The sequence below is a fragment of the Balaenoptera acutorostrata genome, chromosome 9 (genome assembly GCF_949987535.1).
Source record: "Balaenoptera acutorostrata chromosome 9, mBalAcu1.1, whole genome shotgun sequence".
Classification (NCBI taxonomy): domain Eukaryota; kingdom Metazoa; phylum Chordata; class Mammalia; order Artiodactyla; family Balaenopteridae; genus Balaenoptera; species Balaenoptera acutorostrata.
Window position 1 is genome coordinate 50,460,752 of NC_080072.1, and position 18,404 is coordinate 50,479,155.

The 18,404-nt window shown below is 47.7% G+C and overlaps 1 protein-coding gene and 1 long non-coding RNA gene across 2 annotated transcripts; one reads left to right on the plus strand and one right to left on the minus strand.

Annotated features, from left to right (window-relative positions):
• The first annotated feature begins 1,578 nt into the window (after window positions 1-1,578).
• Window positions 1,579-10,443, plus strand: HPX (hemopexin). The gene is made up of 10 exons (XM_007172843.3): window positions 1,579-1,693; window positions 1,842-1,906; window positions 2,005-2,076; window positions 2,255-2,376; window positions 3,992-4,142; window positions 4,842-5,054; window positions 5,318-5,425; window positions 9,588-9,718; window positions 9,799-9,961; window positions 10,098-10,443. Exons 1-10 carry the CDS (start codon window positions 1,611-1,613, stop codon window positions 10,373-10,375), a joined length of 1,386 nt encoding a protein of 461 aa, XP_007172905.2. The 5' UTR covers window positions 1,579-1,610; the 3' UTR covers window positions 10,376-10,443.
• Window positions 10,444-13,955: 3,512 nt separating this feature from the next.
• Window positions 13,956-18,389, minus strand: LOC103020468 (uncharacterized). Its single transcript, XR_450206.2, has 3 exons — window positions 18,268-18,389; window positions 14,467-14,616; window positions 13,956-14,241 (listed from the first exon to the last, which is right to left on the minus strand). It is a non-coding gene; the product is annotated as an uncharacterized LOC103020468 (long non-coding RNA).
• Window positions 18,390-18,404: the final 15 nt, after the last annotated feature.

Here is an 18,404-nt window from a genome sequence, read left to right on the forward strand (position 1 = left end):
TGCGGTGGGCGTGCTTCTCATTGTGGTGGCTTCTCTTGTTGCGGAGCACGGGCTCTAGGCATGTGGGCTTCAGTAGTTGTGGCACGAGGGCTCAGTAGTTGTGGCTCGCAGGCTCTGGAGTGCAGGCTCAGTAGTTGTGGCTCGCAGGCTCTAGAGCGCAGGCTCAGTAGTTGTGGTGCATGGGCTTAGTTACTCCACGGCATGTGGGATCTTCCCAGAGCAGAGATTGAACCCGTGTCTCCTGCATTGGCAAGCAGATTCTTAACCACTGCGCCACCAGGGACGTCCCATGTAAACAAAACTTTTATATGCACTGGGAAACCAAAACATTTGTGTGACTCACTTTATTGCAATATTCACTTTATTGCAAGGGTCTGGAACAAACTTGTGATATCTCTGAGGTATGCCTGTACATGCCAGGTACTAGGTGGAGAAGATGTAATGGTACAGGGCCTGCCCTGGTGGTCCAGTGGTTAAGACTCTGCCCTTCTGATGCAAGTGGCAGAGGTTCGATCCCTGGTTGGGGAACTAAGATCCCACATGCTGCGTGGTGTGGCAAAAAACCAAAAACATTTTAAAAAAATGTAATGGTACATAAAACAGGCAAATCAAAACAAGCAAAGAAACAAAGCACAAGCATGCAGAAGCAGAAGCAAAAGCGTAAGCAGACAGACAAAATAATTTCAAGTTTTGTTAAGTAACAAAGGAAACAAGTGAGAGTCTGAAATAGCTAGATGGGGTGGTCAAGAAAGGCTTCATTGAGAGGATAACATTTAAGCAAGAATCAGCTGTAAATATTGTGAAACCCCAGTACAGTTCTATTTATTCTGTGATAGGTAAACAAAACACTTTCCCCTTAAGGTGGAAACTATGGAGAAAGTCTAATTACTAGTAGGTCTCTCTGGAAGAGAGACACCTCTTCCTGCACCATTACTGTCAGCCCTTCTCTCCCAGGTGATTTTTGCAAAGCTCTTTGTCAATGGGGGTGGGGGCTAGGGTGGAACTTGGACTTTTGGCAACAGTGAAATATTATTGACCCATCAAGGGCAAAGCTAAAGAGGCTTGGGAATGCCCCCAAAAGGCCCCTGATGGAGCTTGGAAGAAGCTGTTCTCTGAGTAGTTCTAAGTGTGTTTGCATATGTGTGTGGTTACTAAGTATATGTAAGTGTCAGTGTCGTTAGGGGTCTCAGAGCTGGGCGTGGCACAGTACACAAAAATGTTACTTTCCTCTTCTCACCTCCTGCATTGCTGAGGTAAATCCAACCACAGAAAGGTGGTCCTCAATCAATCTACCCCCTTCCCCGACCTTACGGGCACTCAGACCCATCACCAAGGTGAAGAGAGTCACAGTTGAACATCAGTGGGCTGGGCTAGTAACTGCTCAAAAGTCACTGAAGGGGGATGGGCCCTCCTGCTGGGAAGAGTTAGTCTTGGACTCAGATTTCTGTCCAGACCCTGACCTTATTTGCACTGATGTAATCACCCAATATTGGCATAGCCCTGAGAGATCTCATTCCCAGCAGGCTTGGAGGTGGGGTGGTGCTGCTGCCATGCCTATATAGGGGTTCAGCCAGGTGCCCAGAGCTGTCCTGTGGCCTCTGCAGCTCATCATGGCTCGGGCACTGGGAACACCAGTTGTACTGTGGTTGTTGGGCTTGTGCTGGTCTCTGGCTAACGCCCATCCTCTTTCTCTGTGAGTGAAGCCGGGGCTGGAGGAGGGCCGGGCTCCAGATTAGAGTGGGCTAGGGCCAGTTTTTAGGTCTGGGGCAAGTCTGGGGTCAGGAGCTAAAGGAGAGGGATTGGACCCTGTGGAGCCAGACGTCTCCGTGTCTTCTCTCTAGGGCTAATGCCCCTAGGCATGAAGCTGAAGGTGGGAATGCAACCAAGTTGGACCCAGATGTGATGGGTGAGACCCTGACTTCCTGAGTCTATCTGTCTAGCTGTGTCTCTGCACTGTATCATCTGACTGGTCTTTTATTTGCTATCTCCCCACCTCCTTCCCAGAACGCTGCTCGGATGGCTGGGGCTTTGATGCTACCACCCTGGATGAGCATGGGACTATGCTGTTTTTTAAAGGTATGAGGGGCTGGGATTGGGGCATTTGGGACCTCAGACTTGGTCCCCTTCACCGAGGGTGTATCCATCTGCGGGAGATCGTAGGAATTATCTGAGAGTATCACCCATAGCTTCTTTGTAACTAGCTCGGTAGGCCAAAAATTTGTTCCGGGTCCCTCAGTGAGTGTGCGTTTTGCAGGGGAGTTCGTGTGGAAGGGTCACAATTGGACTCAGGAGTTAATCTCAGAGAGGTGGAAGGATGTCCGCGGCCCCGTGGATGCTGCATTCCGCCATGGTCATGACAGAGTCTTTCTGATCAAGGTACGGCTGGACCAAGGTCAGGGCCAGGCCAGGAAGTGCTGGAATCAGCACTAGAGACCCTTCCCCAAGTGGCCCTGGCATGGAGCCCTTACCAATACGCTCCAGGTTTCCTCCCCCTGTGCCTTCCTTTTCTGAGAAAGCTCAGGCTAGGGGAGTTTGTGTGCATGCGGGCCTAGGAGGCACAACATCCAGTGGCTCTTCTTCAGTCCTAATCTGCGTCCACACCTCTCTGCTACTCCTCAATCTGTCGACCATCCTTTCCTTCCGGGAAATTTCTTCCCTTGCTTCCATGACCCTGCATCAAGTCTTCTTCCTATGGTTGCCAGGTTGTTCACGACACAATGGTACCTGGCCGAGGGGCAAGTGGAGGATGAAATCCAGCCTACTGTGCTCGTCAAGTCCCATGCCTTGGCCCAGCCTGTGTCTGCTCCTTCTGGCACCTTCTCTTGACTCGCACAAAGATGCTGTGTGGTCGGAGCGGCCCTCACTGCCGGCTTTGTTTTCCCTCCTGCCTCTTTTCCTGCTCTTCTCAGGCTTCTCATCCTGGGCCACTCTTTGAATGTTTCTTGGCGATCCTTCCCAGCCCTTGCATACACCCTGCCTGGGTGATCTCAACCACTGCCACGGCTCTGAGTTCTCTCCACGTTGTGGACCCCAGATCTGGATCTCTCCCCGGAGCTCCAGACATCTCTTTCCGATTTCCAGGCTGACATCTTCAACTTAGGTGTTCCGTAGGCACCTCAGATTCAGCATCCTCCAAACGGAGCTCAATATCTTCTGCACAGATCCACCCTCCGCCTGAGTTCCCTGTTTCAGCAAATGGCACCACCACGTGCTGATTCCTGCAAGCCAGGTGCACATGGGTCTTGAGACCTGGACTTCGGTTATCTTTGCAGGTTTATCTCCTCCTCCACCACATTCACTGTGTGCCAGCCACATGAGCATGCTGTGTACACGCTACTCCCTCTGCTGATAACGCCCAGTCCACACTTGTCTACCTGGAATATTCCTGCTCAGTTTTTAACTCTTGGCCCAAATGCCTCCTCCTCTGTGCAGCCTTCCAGGAATTCTCTAGGTTGACTTAGGTATTCCCCCTGTATTCCCAGTGCACTTCACATGCCTCCACCTTGGGGCTCACGTGGCTAGGACTGTAGGATCCTTTCTGCTTTTGTACAGTGAATTCCTTGAAGGCAGAGACAGAGTCTTGTCACCCCTTTATCCCCAGTGTCTCTCACAATACCTGGCATATGGTAAGTCATTCAGCAACTGTTTCTTGAGGGAATAAATGAACAAATGAATGTAGGAATGGATGGATGATTGCACGATGACTATTTGTGGATGTGTTTGCCAAAACCAGTGGTATTGCAGATAATTGTGCCATGGGAGTATCTGGTTGTACATAGACAGTTGTGTGTGGTATAGTAACAGTGATGGGATTTGCACAAACTGAAGTTGTGCAAGGGGACAGCACATTGTTGTCCACAGATGGATTGAGAGTGTGTGGGACTGCAGAAGGATATTATGTAAGTGCAATAGATCAAAGATGTTGTGTGGGATGGCAGAGTGGCAGTAGTATCTGGCGTGCATGCTAAAAATAACATGTTTTTGCATGCAGGGGGACAAAGTCTGGGAATACCCTCCTGAGAAGGAGAGCAAATATCCAAAGTTGCTCCAAGAGGAGTTTCCTGGAATCCCATCCCCAGTGGATGCAGCTGTGGAATGTCACCATGAAGAATGCCTACATGAGGGTGTCCTCTTCTTCCAAGGTCAGTCCAGGCTGGAATAAGGGAGCCTGGGGTAGTGGTAGATTGGTGGTGATAGAGGTAGTGGTAGGGATGGTGGTGGTGGTGGAACCACTATATGGTTTCCTGAGGAAGGGAAGGAGTAGAGAAGCCAATTATGGTCTAGAGGTCGAGTAGGGGAAGGAGGGGAAGTCATCCTGGAGAAGGTAACTGGGTGTAATTCTGCTAAAAGTCCCTCATTGTCCCCCATGACCCTTAGGACAAATCTATGTTCCTTAGTTTTACATACAAGGTTCTCCATGACCAAGTCCCTATTGACCCTCCAGCCTTGAGTCTCATCAAACCCTTACCTTGAATATGAAGCCCCAGAAACTCTATGCTGTTCCCTATACACCCAAGTTGCTTCATGCTTTAGACTTTTGTTTCTGGAGTTACATCTCCCCCTCTTGTCTGCCTTGTAACTCCTCCTTCAGATTTTAGTTTAAGTATCACCTTCTCTGGTGACTCGTCCCACCACCTGACTCGTCCCACCGCCCTTGCTGAGCTGATCATGTGTATTTTGCTGCTCCATTTTATTGTATGATTACTTTCCTCAACTGTTTCCCTGCTGGGCTGTGAGCTCCACGTGATGGGGACCATATCTGGTCCATCCTGGGGCCAGTACAAGCACAAGGGAAGGCACAGCCTGGCCTCACTGAATGCTTGTTGGTTGATTGGACAAAGGCAACCACATGAGGTTCTGGGACTTCACTACAAAAACCGTAAAGAAACGTTCCTGGCAGGCTGTTGGCAACTGCTCTTCTGCCATGCGATGGCTCAGCCACTACTACTGCTTCTGGGGTAACCAATTCCTGCGCTTCAACCCTGTCACGGGAGATATGTATCCTAACTACCCTCTGGATGTCCGAGACTACTTTATGCCCTGCCCTGGCAGAGGTGAGAAAGCCCAAGCCCTGGGACCTCCTGGAATTTGTCCACCTTCCCTGGGTTCGTGGACCCCATATAACCCAGCTCCTACCTTCACCCTGTGGAATGACACCTTGGCCCTTGCCCTAGCTCCACTTCCATTCTGGCTCTTCCCAGCTGTCCTCATATGGGGAAAACCTGCACCCCCAATAACCCCAGCCACCTCTTCCACCTCGGAACTCATTCTGACCTCTTGCCTTCCTGTGTTCCCCCTCACCTATTTCTCCCCCAAGGCCATGCACACAGGAAAGTGACCCACCATAGGGATAAACGCTGTAGCCCAGATCTAGTCTTGTCTGCACTGCTGTCTGACAAACATGGTGCCACCTATGCCTTCAGTGGTAAGAGATGCCCTCCAACTCCCCCATCTCTGCCCTCCATACCTCCCGTCTCTTTCGTGTGTGTCTCTCATCTCTGGCACATTTCCTCCATTTTCATCACTGTGCCCCATATTTTGTCCCATCGGCCCCCATCCTTACACCCTATCATGCCCCTTTTCACACCTCATTTCGTCCGATGCATATGGTTCAACCTGTCTCTCATTGCTGAGGCCTCTAACTTCACCTGTCTGCCTCCCAGTACCATCCATTCCCAGATCTGTGCCTTCTCTGGACCTCTGGGCCCCTGTAACTCCTCATATTCTCTTTGCTTTTGCATGTCTTGCAGGGTCCTCTGGCCCTCCCCACCTTGAGCTTATCATCAGGAGCTCCATCTTGTTCCGGGTGCCTGGTTCCTATGTCCAGGCCTCTGGGCACAGCATTACCTGGGGATGAGACGCTCCCATTGTTGGGAACCAGCCAAGAGGTGTTCAGTCCCTTAGACCTTCAGGCAATAGTCTCACCAGCCTGAAGAGATTTCTCCTCTGAGTGACCAGGAGAAACCCCTCTCCCCAGACCTGTGCCATTAAAAAGCCATCTGATGATACCTAAGGATGTTCTAGGGCTCGTCAGACAGGTAGTGATAAGTCTTGATCTATACTTGAGGACAGCTCCAAGAGAAGGAGTGACCTACCACATTACACTCAGCCTAAGATATATGTATGATCAGACACAAATGTAAAATAGTGGTGAGAATACAGAAGAGTGAAAATCCTTTCTTGCTCCTAATCCCTGAATAAATCTGATCAGATATGACTACGAAGTTGTAATGAAAAATACACAGCCGCAAGGAGAGCATATCCCCACAGCAGGAATGCATGCTGTAATGAGAACATGCATCCGTGATGAAACACACACCTGTAGTGAAAAGGTAGACCTATGCTGAGAATATATGCCAGAGTAAGAACACATAAATATCAGGAGAACATGCAGCTATGGTGAGAGCAAGGCACCATGGGGAGGACACATACACAAAGTGAAATAGCAATGGTTATAGAGATAGAGAGATAAATAGAGATAGAGAGATATGGAGATAGAGACACTAAGAAAGTAGGGCCACAGGGACCACACAGAGATGTAGAGAGAACACCCAGCCATGGAGAGATCATGGAACCTCAAGACCATGTGTCCATAAATAGAATGCAGCTGAATTCCTAAATCAAGAGTATTAGAGATGTTCTATAGCTGTTGAGAGAATATTGTTATGTTAAAAATACCCAGCTGAGGTGGGAACTCACTATCTTGGTGAAAACACCAGTGTGACCCAGCCACTCAGCACAGGGCTGGTCCTCTCCTCTCCCTTATTGATAAATCTCTTGGCTCTACCTCATAGCTGCTAATCCATTCTTTCTGTTTTGTCACTACTTCGGCTTGCACAGGGACCATCATGCCCTCTCTACTTTCTCTCTAGTCAGGATCTTTTAGCCTCAGATCTGACTGATAACTGCCTCGGCTCTCTTTATCCTACTTGGATTTCCAGAGAGAGAATGGGACTGGCTCAGCCCATATTTTTATTCCAGACCACATTAAAGTGGCTGGTGGTCAGCCTCTGCATCAGCTTCTAATGGATTGGGGGCTCAGCACTTACTTCCTCTGCACAAAATGCAGCACAGCTCTGATTCTCAAAATAGGGGCCACGAGCAGGAGGAGAAGGTGGATATGTAGTTACTGTGACTTGCCCAGTTTATACCCATAAAGAGAACTTGTGGCTGCATTGGGAATACCAGCTATTTTTCGAGCACCAAAAAATATCGAGCACCTGATAGGCACTGGGCATTTTTCTAGGCACTGAGATACAGTCGTGAACATGGCAGATGAGACACTTGCCCTCAGAGAGCCTGCTAGCGGGAGAGAGGACAGTAAAAAAGAGAAAATGAAAGAGAATACTTTCAGGCAGTGTTAATAGCTGTGATGTGTTCTGGGAACATCAGAATGCTTCTTATTCTCAAATACCATTTGAAGCTAGAATAAATGAATTTATGAGTCGTTGATGTTTTAAAATATAAAATAAAAAATGTGAAGTGTCCCCAAAAAGCTGTGAAGAAAATAAGACAGGATAATGGGATAGAGGTGAAGAGAATTAGGGGCCCCTTCTCTGAAGAGATGATTTTTGAGCTGAGATTTCAGTGATCAAAAGGAATTAGCCACATAAAGCACTGGAGGAGAAGCATTTTAGGGAGGGTAGAGAGCAAATACGTTGAGGGGTCAAGAAAGGAGGCCAGTGTGGCTGATAGGTTGAGAAGGAGCAGGTAAGTGGCTTGAAAAGAGGGAGGCAGGGGCCAGATTACATGGGCCTGGTAAGGATTTTCAACTGTAAAAGGAAGCCAGGAAGGGTTCTTGATCAGGGCTGTGATATGTTCTGGTTTATTTTTTTAAGCATCTGTCTTTTTTTCTTTTTTAATTAATTAATTATTTATTTGATTTATTTATGGCTGCGTTGGGTGTTCATTGCTGCGCGCTGGCTTTCTCTAGTTGCGGCAAGTGGGGGCTACTCTTCGTTGTGGTGCGCGGGCTTCTCATTGCAGTGGCTTCTCTGTTGCAGAGCACGGGCTCTAGGCATGTGGGCTTCAGTAGTTGCGGCACGCTGGCTTCAGTAGTTGTGGCTCGTGGGCTCTAGAGCGCAGGCTCAGTAGTTGTGGCGCACGGGCTTAGTTGCTCCGTGGCATGTGGGATCTTCCCGGACCAGGGCTCGAACCCGTGTCCCCTGAATTGGCAGGCGGATTCTTAACCACTGTGCCTCCAGGGAAGCCCATGGCTTATTTTTTTTAAAAGATCATCCTGGCTTCTTGTGGAATATAAGTCACAGAGGTACAATTGTGTAAGCAGGGAATCCAGCGAGGAGTTCTTGCAGCTGTCTGGATTGGAGGTGATGACAGCTTGGACTGGGATAACAGCAGCAGAGGTGGTGAGGAGTCATCATGATGTATTCTGGAAGTCGGGCCCATGGCACTTAACCAATTCCTTGGATATTGATCAGAGTGGGGAAGGGAAAAGAGAGGTTTCAAGAATGACTTGGCTTTTGGGGACTGGGAAACTAGGTGACTGGTGGTTCCTTTTTCTAAAATTGGGAAAGACTAGGGAAGGAGGTGTGTGTGTGTGTGTGTGTGTGTGTGTGTGTGTGTGTGTGTGTGTTTGGTGGGGGCAGAAATAAGTTTGGACACATTAGGGTTTTGGTGTCTAATGGTCCCAAATGGACAGGTCAGGTAGGCAACTGAGTTTGAGCCTGACACTCGAAGAAGCAGTCCATCAGATCCAAAGAGAACAGATCAAAAGTCATCCGTATATAGATGGTGTTTAAAGCCCTGGACTAGGTGTAATCACCAAGAGAGTGAGTGTAGATAGAGCAGAGGTCCAAACTGGGGAATTCCAATAATAGATATCAGGCTGAAGAGGAGTCAAAAAGATAAGAAGAACACTGGAAGAGTCTGGAATCACAGAGCCAAGATCCAAAAAAGATATTTAAAGAAGGGAGCTGTGAGCAGTCAAATGCCACTGAGAGGTAGAGTAAGATGAAGACATTAGATTTGGCAAGTTGGAGGATACTGGTGACCTTGAAAAGAGAAATCTCAATGGAAGAGGGAAACAGGAATGTAAGTGAAATGGGCTGAGGAAGAAAAGGTAAATGAGAGTTTAGACAATTCCTTTAATAAGTTATTATGAAAAGGGGAGAGGAAAATTAGGGCGCTGGTCTGGCTACTCCCTCCGTCTCCTACCATCTCAAGGGATTAGAGAACACAGCCAGCGTGAGAACGCCCAGTGGAAGCTTGCTGCGGTGCTTCCCTTTTAACTTCTGGCCACTGTCTCATTGTAGCATCTCTGCACACAGACATCTGAGATGCATAAGGAGACCCCACTGAACCCCATGACGCTGGCCTTGCCTAGCAACTTGGCCACTGTTCTGCAAGCTCGCCCTTCCGTCAGGCCCCTACTGACTCCAATTCCAATTAGGTCATAATGCCCAACTTTGCCAACCAAGTCTTGCTCAACTCCTCACATGGCCTCTTCCCTCTTGGCCTCTGGATGCATTCTTTCCTCCCTCTCGAGACTCACCCCTGCCTCTGTCACTTGCCTCTTCACTGCCTGGCCTTTTACCACCAGTACTAGAGGTACCTCTGCTACCCCACAGGATCCCACTACTGGCGTCTGGACACCAGCCGGGACGGGTGGCATAGCTGGCCCATCGAGCATCTGTGGCCCCATGGTCCTTCAACAGTGGATACTGCCTTTTCCTGGGATGATAAGCTCTATCTGATCCAGGTGTGTGTTGGGAGAGACGCTTGGGGTGGAGACAGGGAAAATACCCAGCTCTGTGCTGATTAATGTCCTTTGTCCTCCAGGGCACCGAGGTATATATCTTCCTGACAAAGGGAGGCTATACCCTAGTAGATGGTTATCCAAAGCGGCTGGAGAAGGAATTCGGGAGCCCTCATGGGATCAACCTTGATACTGTGGATGCAGCCTTTACCTGTCCTGGGTCTTCTCTGCTCCACGTCATGGCAGGTGAGGGGCGTCGGGTGCTGAGGCGTGGCTTGTTCTGCTACTTCTCCCTGGCACAGAACCCCGTCAGGGCGTGAGAAGAGCCAGGTCAGGATCCCCATGACGTGGAAGCCATGTTATGTCCGGTGTTTCTTCCCAGGACGGCAGCTGTGGTGGCTGGACCTGAAGTTAGGAGCTCAAGCCACGTGGACAGAGCTTCCTTGGCCCCATGAAAAGGTTGACGCGGCCCTGTGTACGGAAAAGTCTCTGGGCCCCAACTCGTGTTCCGCCAATGGTCTCGGCTTGTACCTCGTCCAAGGCCCCAATTTGTACTGCTACAGAGACGTGGAGAAATTGAATGTGACCGAGGCCCTTCCCCAGCCCCAGAAAGTAAACAGCCTCCTGGGCTGCCCTCACTTGACAGCACTGCTGATGTGAGTCTGGCCCAGCTCCTTCTCCTGGTTTTCCTTACAATAAAGCCAGAGTGCTTCCTCGCTTGAATCAAAGGGCCCTGGTTGTGGAACAATCTCACTTCTTTCTTTGAGTTGAGAAGCTCGTAACCTCTCTTTTGAGGCTCTTAAAGAGGCTGCGAGAGACAAGGGAGGGGAGGGCTCAGGGACAGACCTCATTTCTGCACAGGTGATTCCTGAACCCCGGTCATAAACTGACTTCTTCCAGACTACTGACACAGAGAGGGAAACAGAGGAACAAAAGTAGAGAAAGGAACCCCTGTGTCTACCCAGCACGTAAGAGGCAGAGCAGGGACTCTGCCCCCGCCTGCTAATAACTGACCACAGCTTGGCCCCAGGACATTGGGAAAATAGGGCTGGAGGCAGCTATGTTTGTGCAAAGTGGATTGGCTCGGTGCTGCCACGGAGGGCCGCGGGGGCCCTCAAATTGTAGGTCCAGGGGGTTCAGGGAGCATCACTCCAGAAGACAAGTCTTTGGTTGCTATGAGTTAGGCATAACAAGTGGAATGAAAACAGTGTTTTCACTCACCTGAGGCAAGCTGGGGAAAGGGGAGAAGGCCTGATTCGGGGAGCGGGCACCATGAAACACATTTGCAGAACGTCACACAGCCCTTGGGGGGTCCTGCTGGCTAAGTCCCCTGGGTATCTGCACCATCTAGGCCAGCGAATGTTGTCTGGGTGGAGGTTGCAGTGGTTTGTTCTTTTCAGGTCATAAGCTGACCAAGGCTTTAGGCTCCAAACTTACTGACAGCCATTTGACTGGGGATTGGCCTGGACTATAGGCAACTGGGTCTCAGGTGAGACCCTTTTCCTCCTCTATGTTTCCAACCCACCTGACCTTGAAAGTTTGTTTGTTTTAGGCTCAAAAAAAAATAGCCTCAGACTCTAGCAGGGGGCCCTCATTCTGAGCTTCCATATCTTAGCCTCAGTGACTTCTTCCATAAAATGGTTATAATACTAGACACTTCCCAGTGACAATGAGTATGGACTCAACCCATCTCTTGGATTCACTCTGGAAGGGGCCCGAAAGGATACCCACACTCTGGCCCATGGCCTCTCCTGGTTTAGGGTCACCCCCCTGACCTGGTGGCCCCTTGCTCTGTGGGGCTTTCATGGGTAGAAGAGTAGATGGACAAGCTTTGCACTGCGAAGTCAGGCCATAGAGTGGCTCCCAATAGGCACCAGGCCCCTGCGGCTCAGTTGAACTGTCTCAGGTTCCTTCCCCAGCCTCAACGGCTAGGAAGGGAAGCAGGGGATGAACCTGGGACCCTTAGATCAGGGTCCACCCAGCACTTGAGGTTGGCTGGGGCTGGGAACTAGGGTAGGGGCCAGGCACCAGGGCTGTGGGGTCCACTTCCAAGGAGTGCCTTGAGCTTTCTCTTCCAACCCGGAAGATGTCTGGATGGTTCTCCTCATGGGATTGGCTACTCCTCCTTCAGTCTGAGGGGTGAGGACAAGGCCAGAGTCTCAGTTCTGGGCCTTATTCAGTCCATGTGTCACCTATGGGGCCATCACTGCATCATGTCAGGGAGGCTAGGGGTGTCTAAACAGTTATCCAGCACTCTGCTGGATACTCAAGGTTAACTTCCTCCTCTCTATTGAGAAAGGAGAATTTAAGTCTCCTCTTTCTTCTCTTCTCCCACCTGCACTGTTGCAGGGAAGCCTCTAGCTTGTGTCCAAGGACTCCCAGAAAAGGTCCAACTCATGCTTCTTCCATCCATGCATTTAGTACCTCCTATGTTCTGGGCAGTGTGTCAGGCAATGGATCAAAAGATGAATCGGACAGTCCCTGCCCCCAAGGCCTGCTACTTTACACAGTCAGGAGGGGGATGCAGACAAGGCATCAGATAAATGCAGTAGAGTGAGACAGACATTAAGATGGAAGACGATATATGCAAATGAAAGTGGAGCCAGCAATACCTGGATGGAGAGGGGGTTAGGAAAGGCTTCATCTATGACATTACACTTGAGCTGAATTTTAAAAGATGAATAGAAGGTACGTGATCCTTTAGTAAATATATATTCCCTGTTACGCACTACCATGCGCAGTGCATTACAGACAGAGGAGGCAACACAAGCAAAGAGCCAGGAGTGGAGACCGCAACTACTCAGCAGGGCTGAATACAGGGGATGAGTGACAGGCTGGTGGGAGATGAGGCTGGAGAAGGAGCCAGGGGCTTCTCATCTCATGTGGACTTGCGTGTCAGGCTCGGAAGCTTGGATTTTGTCTATCTTTAGGGCAATGGAGACCTACCGAGGGATTTTAGACAGAGGAGTGAGGTGATGAGATCTACATTTTAGAAAGATTACTCTGACTGTTGCAGAGTGGGTACTGGGTGAGACAAGACCGCTGTGGATTTGAGAAGGCCACTGAGGAGGTTGGTGCTGTGGTCCAGGTGGTAAATCATGGAGGCTTGGACACTGGTGCCAAGGAGATGAAGAGAAGTAGGCAGATTAAAAATCATTTAGCACACAGTCTATACGACTTGCTGACAGATTGGATGGGAGGGTGAGGGAGAGTGAAGAATCTCACCTCCAAGCTGCTCCATGGCCCCTTTTCCCTGTTCATCATTGTGCCTCTTCTTCCTGTACTTTCCATGGTGCCCTCTCTAATGCACTCTTCACGGTCAATAAGCTTCTCTATATTCTTTACACACTCCACAGTTAATATGCTTCTCTATCTCTTTACCTGCAGCTTTAATTGAGACCAGGCTCTGCCCCAGGGCTCTCTTCCTTTCCCTGTAGCTATCCCAGTGGATGGGAAGCATCTCAGCATTGGCATGACTCCCACACACGTCTACGCCATTTCTCTTCTTTCTATGCAGATTAAATTCCTCTTCCTTTGGCGTCAAGCAAGCGAGCTGTAGTATTCTTATGGTCTTCATCTACCAACCTCCTGACTATGTCTTTACTTGCTGAAGTCCCCACTTCAATCACCCAAACTCAGACCCTAGTCCTCATTCACAATTGCTCCACCTGTGAAGAAATTCCTTACATTCCAACATCAGCCTTGTGACCGCAGCCTCTTACCCTCATCCTTCTGCCTCCCTCACAACTTCATTCTCACTCTCCTGCTCTTTGACTTTATAGAGATTTTGATCCCTTTATTATCTCCCCATCTTCCATGCCCTGAAGGCTATTCTTTTTCCTACCCAAATTGAACATCAAGGTTGATCATCTGAACAACTTTCTTAACAATGCCTTTATTTCTCTGTCCCCTTTAACTTCTATTTAATCTAACTATGAAAAAGAAAAGAACAACAAAAGCGAACTTTAGGTCAGAGAAAGAGTTGAGAACTTTAGAGTCAGACATGTCTGAACTGCAGTCCCAGCTAGGCCACTTACTAACTGTAGATTTGAGAAACTCAGCCTCTCTGAGCCTTGTGTGTGGTGTGTGTGTGTGTACACGCACTTGTATATGCAAAGTAGGAAAATGTGTATTGTATCACTGTTCCGTAAGGATACAGAGGCACTCTAGATATTCCAAGTAGAGAAGGATTTAATGCAAATAATTTGTTACAAAGTTGTGGGGGAGATATGTAGAAGCATAAGAGGGAAAGAAGCATTACCCAGAGACCAGGAAACCACCACTAATCTTGGCTTAGAGGAGCAAAAGGGAGAAAAGGCATTGCCCAAAGATCAAGGAGGTAGAACCCACACATCTGCACTGGCTGCTGATGCAGCTGGAGTTTGTATTGTTGATGCTGCTGGAACAGCCTCCACGTTTGCTAGGTTGGAACCACTGCTGCTGCGGTCGCCAGAGACACTGCCAAAAGCAGAGCGACTTTTACCTTCCTCCCACCTTCCTCAAGCGAGGGTTCCCATTGGCAGAACCTAACCGGAACGAAGCGACAAAGGAATCTGAGAAATGTGGTTTTCAGATTTCCAGTTTTGTTGGTACAGGGGAGATTACAGAAGACTGGATGTGGGGCTGAGTACCAACAGGCAATATTGGCCTCATGTATTTGTCATAACTCTTGGTTGCAAGTAATAAAACCCAACTCAAACTGGTGTAAGCAAAAAAAAAAAAAAAAACCAACAACAAAAAAAACAACTTACGTGGCTTCAGGAAAGGGTAAATATAGGCGTTAAATTGATGTTATCAGGCATCTGTCTCTCTCCAGCCTTTAGCTCTGCTTTCTTTGAGTTGGCTTCATTCTCAAGCAGGCTCACCCCTCCTGGTGGCAAGATAGGCCCAGCTCCTCTTGCCTAAAAGTTGCAGGAAAATTCCCGGAACTGAGTTTCACTGGCTCAGATTTAGTCATGTGCCTATATCTGAATTGATCACTTTGACTTGATCCTGGGTTAGGACCCCAACACTGAAGTGGGTTGTGGAGTGGAAGGAGTCCCATCTAAACTACATAGACTAAGAGTGGGGAGGAGATGGGTCTTCAAAGAAAATTGATGTGTTGCTACCAATTAGAGGGGGAAAAGATGCTGCATTGATAAAAACAAAGGCAACAACAACATGTTCGTGACAGGATAATATTTATCTTGTAAGGTTTTCCTTGTTCTCCATCCAACCCTTCTTCCCTTCCTCAGCTAAAGACTTTGAATATATTGATATCACTAGGCATGAAATACCTTAACTTCTTGCCTGTTCCCACCTTATTAATTACCTTACCTACCCCCTACCCTCACCCCTATCCCTTCAGCCTCTAAAGTGCGGGCGTCCAATTCTACATGAGCCCTTGATCCCACCTCCTCTCATCACCTCCAGGATCTCAATCCATCTTTCATCTTTTTTCTTTACTTTCAAATTTATCTTCTCTCTTGGTATCTTTTTGTAGTTTATACCCATGGCCAAGTCTCCATCATCTTAAAAAAAAAGACAAAACCAAAGTCTTTAACTTTATATCACTTTTCAGCTACTGTCTATCCTTTCTCCCAACTTTCTCAAAAGGGGGATCTGCACTTACTTATCTTACTTCCTCATTTTCATTTGGTCAATTCATTGCATTGTGGCTTCTGCCTCCATTTTCTGCTGATTTAGATCATATCATGGGGATACATGACCTCCATGTTGCCAAACTCAAAGGATACATTTTTGCCTTGACCTTGTTGGAAATCTTTGTTGCATTTGATGCTGTGGACCATGTCTTCCTCCTTGAGTCTTTCCTCCCTTGGATTTCCTCTATGACATTACTCTCTCCTGATCGTCTCTTACTCTCTGTTTCTTCTCATCTTTCCTCTTCGCCTTCTTTTCCTCTGCTGGCTTGCCAAATGCTGGCATTCCCAGAGTTCAATCCTCCCTCCTTTTCTTTTCTCATCCTATATGCTCTGCCTGGGAATGTATTAGAACAATCCTGTTGAAGAAGGGTGTTGAGGAAATCCTTGCCAGGACTAGCAACTGATTTATGAATTCCATTGCAATATAATATGTAGGAAGATTCTACTCCTTATGGACTTCCCAAATGATAACAACCACCCTGAAGAAAGAGGGTTTATTGGATCAACTACAATAAAAATTACAATATCAAAGCAATATTTACGTGTAGTGGTAGAAAAGGCTGTCTTTGCTCCAAAAGTGCCTTTGCTGCTAATTGAGTTGTAAGCTCTATTCTTCCCTACAGGTGATTTGGGTGCCAACTGCCTGGTAAAGCAGTTGTCCACCAGGCTGATCTATCAAACCAAATAGCATAAAGCCAGTACTCTTGGTAAATGACTCTGGATGGATCTGCTTTTAATTCAAGTTTTTCCTGATAGGTCCAAGGTAATAATTTTAAAAGTTTGCTGCCTCAGAGGGACCCACATTGGTCAAAACCACACATAGCATCTGAGGTGGCTCATAGGCTATTGGTTGCTCTAGAAAGCATCAGAAGGGGGATGTGATACAATAGAGAAGGGATGGGTGAAGGGTACAGGTTGACTCCCCACTGATCAGGAGGCTTTGCAGACCTAGGAGATCAGGGATTCAGGAAGATGGTGTGTGGGTCAAACTGCACTGTGTGTGAACTGTACACTTTACTTTTTTCATCTTAGCTAATTAGACTCCTCTCCCCATCCTTACCACCCTATCTGTGAACCTCTGATTACCTGAAGAGACTTCCCTGGATATTGAACCCATTCTGTTCAATGGGATTGGCAAGACAAGTATTCTGGTGGGCTGTTTGTAAATGAGTGATATTTCTGGATTCTTTTCATTTGCTCAAGCAGAAATCTGGAAGTCATCCTTTCCTTTATACCACCATAGCCAGTCAATCAATTGATCACCAGTTTTTGTGAATTCTGCCTCCTGAACATTTATTAAACCTATGCAATTTTTTCCATCCCTACACCCACCACTATAGTCATCTCCTACCTAGACTATATCAATTGCTTTCTAACTGGTCTCCACCTTGCCAGTTTTGCTCTCCTCCTATCTATCCTCCACTTAGCAGCCAGAAGTGATCTAAAATGCAAGGGTGAACATGCCCCTCCCCTGCCTCAAACTCTGTGTTGATTTTCCATTGCCCTTAAAATGAAGTCCAAAACCCGAAGCCTAACATACAAGGCCCTCCTTGATTTGGCACCTGTCCACCTTTCCACCTCACCTTATGCCATTCTTCTCCACACCCATACTGGCCACCCATTATTGTACTTCCCCTTTGACTTGGAATCATTTTCTCTTCTTTTGGATAACCTCTATCTCCTTCACCCCTTCCCTTCACATAAGTGCCCTTCCATATGAAAGCCTTCCCAAACCTTCCCAGACCAAATTTAGTCCATTCACATAGCATCATGTACATCTTCAAAATACTCATCACATTTCTAATCATATGTTTAATATCTCTTTCCCCTGTTATTCAAGCTCCCTGAGGGCAAGGACTCAATCTTGTTTCTTTACAAGTTCCTAGCACCAAGGACAGTGCCTCCCACATGATAATGATTTGTTGAGAGAGAATGATCAAATGAATGAGGACACCTTTCTTCTTCTGGGTAACTCCTACTCATCTTTCAAGGTAAAAGGTCATATGTTATACCCTCCAGGTTGGGTGACAGTCAAATCTGATTCATCTTTGGGTCCCTAGGACTTAGCTTGGGACTTGGCACATGGTTCATATATCATAGAAGTTTGTCAGTTCATGATAAATTCTTGTCCAGGAGTTGATAATTTTTGAAGCTGAATGATGGGTATATGAGGGTTCATTATACTGTTCTGTCTCCTTCTGTTATATATATTTGAAATTTTCCATAACAAAAAGTTAAAACATTTATATTCACCTCAAATCAAGTGAAAGTGTAGTCAAAGATGATCTTGAGGCTTCTGGCTTAGGCAAGCAGTAGATGGTGGTGCCACTCACTGGGATGGATAAAGTGGAGCTGCATCCAGTCGTGTGTGTGTGTGTGTGTGTGTGTGTGTGTGAGTGTGTGTGTGTGTGTGTTCGTGTTCGTACACACATGCACTGGGGAGGGTCCTTTTTCACCCCAGTGAAACTTCTTAGAAGGCCAATAAAGGGGATGAAACAATGAATTTAGATTTGGACATTTTTAGTTTTAGGTACCTTGAGGGCATCTTGAGTCAGTTGCTCAGTAGTTAGTAGTTACAATAAATTAAAACGTCTGCCTTAGAGGAATGAGCCAGGAGAGGGTTTCTAGATGGTAATATTCCCCCTCACTATCTTTGACAGCCTCTGTGCCGCTGACCTGACCACTGGGAACTATCTCACTCTCCAGGGAGTCTATGCAATATTGGGCCCCATCATTCCTTCCTTCACACTTTTCATCCACATTCCCCCTTCTTCCTTCCCTCCTGTGAATTTCCACCAGGGAGCGATTCATTCTTCACATCTGCAAGGCCTTGGTGTCCCAGTTTCATGTTCAGCAGCAGTGGTAGGGTGTTAAGAAACATCTGGGTTCCAGTTTGTTTCCCTCACTTACCTGTGACTGCAGGCAAGTCGCTTTGCCTTTCTGAACCTCAGCATCTGCCTCTGAAAACTGAGGATGATCATAGTGGCGACTTCACAGGGCTGATGTGAGGACGAATGCATATAACGGGTTTAACACAGAGCCTGGCA